The sequence below is a fragment of the Temnothorax longispinosus genome, chromosome 7, assembly GCF_030848805.1.
Source record: "Temnothorax longispinosus isolate EJ_2023e chromosome 7, Tlon_JGU_v1, whole genome shotgun sequence".
Lineage (NCBI taxonomy): Eukaryota > Metazoa > Arthropoda > Insecta > Hymenoptera > Formicidae > Temnothorax > Temnothorax longispinosus.
Window position 1 is genome coordinate 8,421,799 of NC_092364.1, and position 7,151 is coordinate 8,428,949.

At 38.4% G+C, this 7,151-nt stretch overlaps 1 protein-coding gene across 1 annotated transcript; it reads left to right on the forward strand.

Moving 5' to 3' along the window:
* Nucleotides 1-2,140: 2,140 nt before the first annotated feature.
* On the forward strand, nt 2,141-5,428 carry Rps13 (ribosomal protein S13). The gene is made up of 3 exons (XM_071783315.1): nt 2,141-2,300; nt 4,125-4,252; nt 5,072-5,428. The coding sequence occupies exons 1-3, from the start codon at nt 2,278-2,280 to the stop codon at nt 5,374-5,376; spliced, it is 456 nt and encodes a 151-aa protein (XP_071639416.1). The 5' UTR covers nt 2,141-2,277; the 3' UTR covers nt 5,377-5,428.
* The last annotated feature ends 1,723 nt before the right edge of the window (nt 5,429-7,151 follow it).

Consider the following 7,151-nt stretch of genomic DNA (forward strand, 5'->3'; position numbering starts at 1 on the left):
AAATTGTTCAATCACAATTGAATTTAAAGAGAATAATTGACTGTAATTCGTCAATTTTTAGGGCTTAGGGCTTAAAACACCTATTGTAGATGGGTACTTACGTGCACTGGCCTTTAAGCAAGGCACACACACTTTTCTGTAGAACGTAACAGTAAGGGTTGGTTTATAATAGCCGTAACCGTTGATTTAAGCCGTAATCTTTAAGAAATTGACCAATCACAGTCGATTATTCTTCTCACATTCGACTGTGATTGGTCAATTTCTTAAAGATTACGGCTTAAATCAACGGTTATGGCTATTATAAATCAACCCTAAGGTTTCCAGGACCAATCGCGTTGCTCGATTCTTACTTCTACAGTTACAGACGGCCGAATCGAGCAACGTGATTGGTCGAAACCTTACTGTTACGTTCTACGGAAAAGTGTGTGTGCCCTGCTTTAAGCAGTAAGCAAGGCTGCGGTCCACTTGACGCTACAAATACTTTGGAGCGTTCTTCTTCTCCTTCTTTCTTCATTGAAAGAAAAGAGAAGAGGAATCCTTTGAAGCATTTATAGCGTCAAGTGGACCGCTGCCTATATCAGTCAATCACAGTCAAGAACTTAAGGCACGGTCCTAAGCAGTAGTGTGCCACGGCCTTTACGTCCATGGGCATAGGGAATAACACGGGCAATAGATTTTCAACCTATCGGAGGCCCTGTTCCTGTTGCCTGTACCTTTGTATTGTGCACCTAGCTTAAGGTGATCCTAAAGCCGTGATCCTAGTCGGTTTTTTTTTTAGCACTAATCTTTTAATTGGCTTTATAGAAATGCAAAATTCTTGTCTAGAATTAAAGTACGCATCAAAATCTAGGTCATGGTGGTCGAATTTATATCAAAAACGAAAAAGAATAATATTTTTTGTTATACGTGACGACCACCACCTTAAGGTGATCCTAAAGCCGTGATCCTAGCCGGTTTTTTTCAGTTTTTTTTTTAGCACTAATCTTTTAATTGGCTTTATAGAAATGCAAAATTCTTGTCTAGAATTAAAGTACGCATCAAAATCTAGGTCATGGTGGTCGAATTTATATGTGGTGGTCGTCACGTATAACAAAAAATAATAATTTTTTTTCGTTTTCGATATAAATTCGACCACCATGACCTAGATTTTGATGCGTACTTTAATTCTAGACAAGAATTTTGCATTTCTATAAAGTCAATTAAAAGATTAGTGCTAAGAAAAAAAGCCGGTATTACAGACGGCTTTAGGATCCCCTTAAGGGGCAATAAGGAATTAAGGCCATCGCACACAAAATTGCATAGGCTGCATAAGGGCTCAGTCACAATGAGAGGAATAAAGAATAAGATAAAGGAATAAGGAATAAGGAATGTCGCATCTCACTTCAGTACACGTACATTAAAGTGAGATGCAATATGCCTTATTCCTAATTCCTTTATCTTATTCCTTATTCCTCTCATTGTGACTGAGCCTTAAGCATAGCATAAAGGTGAAAGCACATAAAATTGCAGGAGCCATGAGCAGAATGCAGAAGCCATATGCGCATGCGCTGTGGTATCTGTAGAGCTCTACAAATACCATAGCGCATGCGCATATGGCTTCTGCATTCTGCTCAAGGCTCCTGCAATTTTATGTGCTTCCACCTTTATGCTATGCATATGTAGCCAATGCAATTTTATGTGCGATAAGCGGGGAGCACACACTTCTGCACAACGCATAATGCGTAAGCATAAGAAACTTGATTGGTCCATACACATGTACATAAGGAAATAGACCAATCAATTTTCTTATGCTTACGCATTATGCGTTGTATGTATGTACATACAGAAGTGTGTGCTCCCCGCTATAGCCTTTATGCCCGTATCAGGTGGTATCAGACTACGGATTGGGATTGAGATTGGATTGAAATTTGACCAATCAGAGTAAAGTTTACTAAACTTGAGATCAGTTTTCTCTGTTCTATTGATTAAATTTTAATCCAATCTGTAGTCTGATACGGACTTTAGGCTGGCGTCCCATGAAGCGGAAACGGAACGAGCGTATCACCAATCACGGGACCGTTTCGACCATGGGTTTCGACGGAATTTTTGACAGGGTTCTATTCAGAATGATTCCGTGATTGGTGATACACTCGTTCCGCGTTCCGCGTATTCCGCTCCATGGGACGCTAGCCTGTCATAGAAGGCGCCAGTGGCGCCTTCCACGCCATTGTCTCTCGCAGTTTCCTTTCATTTCCTTTCTTCGCGCACGTCGTTCCTATTTGAAGAAAATCCGTCAAGATGGGTCGTATGCACTCGCACGGGTAACGTAACAATATTTGTAAAGTATTATCGATGCGATCTTTCGTTCGCAACAACGCTCGCGATTTTCGCGATACCAGATTTCTCATAATCGAGATGTTCCGACGGCGTGACCGTTCGGCAACCATGTGTTTACAGCTCCGTTGTCCGTTCTTGCCGCTTGAATGATGAATTATCCTCCGATCTGTCGAGTTTATAGCGTATAACTGTCAAACTTTGTTCATGATTTGGCTTCTTACATGCGCCGTAGATCTCGGTCTGAATCGAGCACACCGCTTCTCCGAGTACATAACCTAGCACGTGCACGCGGTGCAATTTGCGCTAGATAACCCCAAAGTTAAAGATGTCTTGTATTCCTCGCATCCAGGCGAGGATATTCCCCTCTTCTACAAAAGATGTTTGGTTTAATTGTGACGGCGGAGTACTGTATGACGGCGTAAAAATTCATCCCATAGATGCCGTGGGAACACTTCGATAATAAAGAGCTTAATTTTTTATTATCATTCATTTTTATAGAATGTTTATGTCCAGGTAGCTGAATGACGTCTAAAGACGTCTTTATGACATTTTATTGGCGTTAGAGATGTTATTAATATGTCATTTGACGTCACTCTGCTACCTAGATGGTGTTTTTGAGAAACCACTTTTTAAATATTTCTTAGATGTTATATTATTAGCATTTTAAAACGATTCTAAAATGGTTTATTCTACATAAATCTATATAGAATAAACCATTTAATTATATATATATATATATATATATATATATATATATATATATATATATATATATATATGTATATGGAAAGTACCCGATTATGAGATACCATATCTATTTTGTGTGATTGCCGGAAGTCTATGGGCAGAATTGAAAAATATAGTAGGTTATTTTGAAGGGAATTTAATAAGCTTTAAGATGCTGAAATGTAAAATTTAATTTAAATATTAATTTTGCTGAAAATTAGAAAAATGTGAAAAATGAGCTTTCGGCAAAATCGCAAAAGTGTGCTCCTAATATGAGAGACCCCGGGAAATCGCTAATAAAGTGCAAAATACATCAGTATTACTATTAAAACCTTTATTTAATGTTTCTCCAATACACATGCGATGCAGAAGCATATTTGCAACAATCGTAAACCCACTTATACTCAATATTGTACCTAATCTTTCCCCTCCACCCTTCCCTCTCAAATCAAGGTCAGCACAGTCTTATAAATTCGTATAAACCTTCCCTTAACGTTAATATAATATTTTCTCTTTTTTTATTACTATACAATAACTTTCATACTCCAGCAACCCAGGAGTACCCTGAGTATCTCATGTTACGAGCACCACGCCTTGCGGTTTCACGATCACCAAATCTAATCTCTACAATTGAGCAACTCAACATATCCCGTATTTTCCTATTAATACGACCTTACTCTGTCGCTGCATGCAGAACTTATTGCCAAATATTTATTAATTATATAATAAACAAGGTTTAAAGACTCATATCCATGACACTTGACAACATCCAATTTCACAATTTCTTTCTCTGCAACGACTACACGCACGATCAAACAATGAATTTTTCACTAAATAGGTTTTACCCCAAAGGCAATAAGTTCGTGGTCGAACCAACAGATAGGGCCTATTAGTTTAGCAGAAACTTCGCTGTCGCATATTAGGAGCCTATCTCATAATAGGGGACTTTCCTCTATATATATATAATTAAATTCATATATATATACATATATATATATACCTATATATATATGAATTTAATTATTATATATAGAATTACTTAAAAATTTATAAATAATTTATTTAATGATTATCTCTTTTAGAAAGGGTATATCCCAGTCGGCACTTCCCTACCGACGAAGCGTACCAACTTGGTTGAAGTTGACGCCGGAGGATTGCAAAGAACTTATTTACAAGCTAGCAAAAAAAGGACATACACCGTCTCAAATTGGTAATTTTAATAATCCATTTATGCTTTTACTGTGATAAAAGATAAAAGTCACATTAAGGTTTCTGAACTCTCCGCTATCATGCGAGATCGTGACGTCATTTTTGTATGTCATTTCCAAATAAAAAGATATTTGCGTAAAATAACTTAGATTACTTCAACACACTTCAAAAATACTCCGGCGATCTATCCCTTTTCCTTGACAGTTAATAAACAGCCGTAAAGTGAATGTAATACGAATGCAGTTAATAAACAGCCGTAAAGTGAATGTAATACGAATGCAGGCTTATGTGCGGACACATGACTAGGCTTTGTATCACATTCATTTTACGGCTGTTTGTTAACTGTCAAGGGAAAAGAATAGTCCTCGGAGTATTTTTGAAGTAATCTAAAGTGTTTTTTTAAGTGATCTGAAGTGTTATTTTACGCAAATATCTTTTTACTTAGAAATGGCACACAAGAATTCTCAGTGTGTCATTTCTCGCCTCTAACATCACGATCTCACATGATGGCGGAAAAAGCTCAAGAGTGTTAATTTGCTTAAGTGTTAATTTGTTAAGAGGAACTAGTATATCTGAAAGCAAACTGTCCAGGAGATCTTAGAATCTTTAATTTGATCTCCTTAACCAAACACGTTTGCAAGATAAAAAGCGGTGTTTGATGTGAATACGATAACTCGTCGTTTCACAATAGGTCATCACTGACATTTGTAGAACATTATCAAATTTAAGAATTGTTAAAGTGGCAAAAAGAAATGTATATAATATAATGTATGTATGTATGTGTATGTGTATATATATATATATATTTTTTTTTTTTAAGGTGTCATCCTTCGTGACTCGCATGGAGTGGCGCAAGTGCGATTCCGCACAGGAAACAAGATTCTGCGCATCGTGAAGAGTATGGGCCTGGCCCCCGATCTACCAGAAGATTTGTACTACTTGATCAAAAAGGCCGTTGCCGTGCGCAAGCATCTGGAGCGAAATCGCAAAGATAAGGACAGCAAATTCCGTTTGATTCTCGTCGAGTCGAGAATTCACAGGTTGGCACGTTACTATAAAGCAAAGGGATCTCTGCCGCCTAATTGGAAATATGAGAGTTCAACAGCCAGTGCTCTCGTAGCCTGATTTTGTTTATTGTATTTACATATTATGCTTTAATAAACTCCGGAGACACTAATTTAATTTTTTTTTTAATACTACGAATACGCTAATATGATACTTTTTTCTAATACTACCGTTTTTCTAATGCTATCAAATTATTAACGTTATGTATCAGTGCTGTCTAAAATTTGCAATTCTAGGCATTGGCTTGATATGTGCCTTTGAATGTTGTCTTTTTCTTAATAAAGATAGAAAAAGGAAGGTATAGACTATAGACATAAATGTCGACACATATCGAATCAATGCTCAGAATTGCAAACTTTGGACAGCACTGTTATATATGCGTATATAGCGTGTTTGATAATAGGTATAATACCTTTTGTAGAGAAGATTAAATTAAACTGAATAGAAAAGTCCTCTACCATTTTGTGACTTTCACAATAAATAATTAAAAATTAATCGAGGATCTGTGAATAAGCGTGCATTTTTTTCTTATCGGATACTCGAAAATAATTCAAAATCGCGTTTTATTAACATGATAGCCTTGCAAAATGTATGCAAATTAGAAAAAATTAATAGAAATTTTGCCAAGCCAAAATTTCTTCGAGTTTTTGGGGTTGACTTTCTCGAATTAAATTTATACTTTATTCTATTTTTGTATGCATAACATATCAATTTTAATTTTTTTCCATCCATCCTGTCTAAATGTTACGTGCGGCAAGAATGTCGAATTTTGAATTAATATTCATCCGATGCCACCGGACATTTCACTTGGCGAAGTTGCCTAAAAGTAGCCGCATGTCTAATCGAGAAACGAACGCACGGTACGTTGTCCCCCGCATTCCAGAGATCGCAAGGCACAGGAATGGTTTGACAAAGAGAACAAGAGTGATTCCTCAGGTTTGCTTTAACGATCTGACGCTCCTCGCGACTTCGCGAGGAGTCAAATTTATTTAAGGCCACTTCGACCGAACTCCTAAACAACGATTAATCGTTGATTAGTCCACTGGAAATGACCAATCGCATTTGTCAATCTGCTTAATGAGCAAATGCGATTGGTCATTTCCAATGGACTAATCAACGATTAAGTTAATCGGAGTTTGGTCGAAGTGGCCCTTAACTTGGTACTGCTCGCTGCCGCGGATACGCGCGCACCATACGCGGCACATGGTACCAAAAATTTGTAATGCGGACGGACGACGCGTACGTGCACATGCAAGCATCCACGTACGTGACACGAGGTGGTAGGCCAACAAGACAAGGAGCGAGGTCCCGTGAGAGAGAAAAAGAGAAAGGTGGGAGAGGGTAAGAAACTGGTGGCGAGCTCTCACGAGGACTAGCGTCATTGTTGATCCCCTCCGTCCCCTCGTGAGATATCGAGTCCCATATGTTACGTCCGATATGTTACGCGTGCAAAATAGTAGATTTCATCCGAATATAATTTCAAGGATATCTTCCTCGAAATTTTTTTTAAAAGGATAAAGCAAGTTTACGCACTACTCGTTTGCTCCGATCACTTCCAAAACAATACAATGTCCAAAATTAGAATATAAGACGTCTTTTGCATTGTGTTGGGCTATTTCTATTACGTCCCTACGATCCTTCCTACAATCCACGCGGACCACGCGTACCCTTTTCCTCCCTCATCGGTAAATCGCCAGCCACCTCCGGCCCTGCCGCGGGGCCCAGAGCACCTATGCCGACGATGGGGGCGGCGGGAAGAAGAGGGAGGCAAAGAGATAGAGAGGCGAGGTCGAGACAGAAGACATCGAGGGACAGTTCAGTGGCCCTCTTCCCCC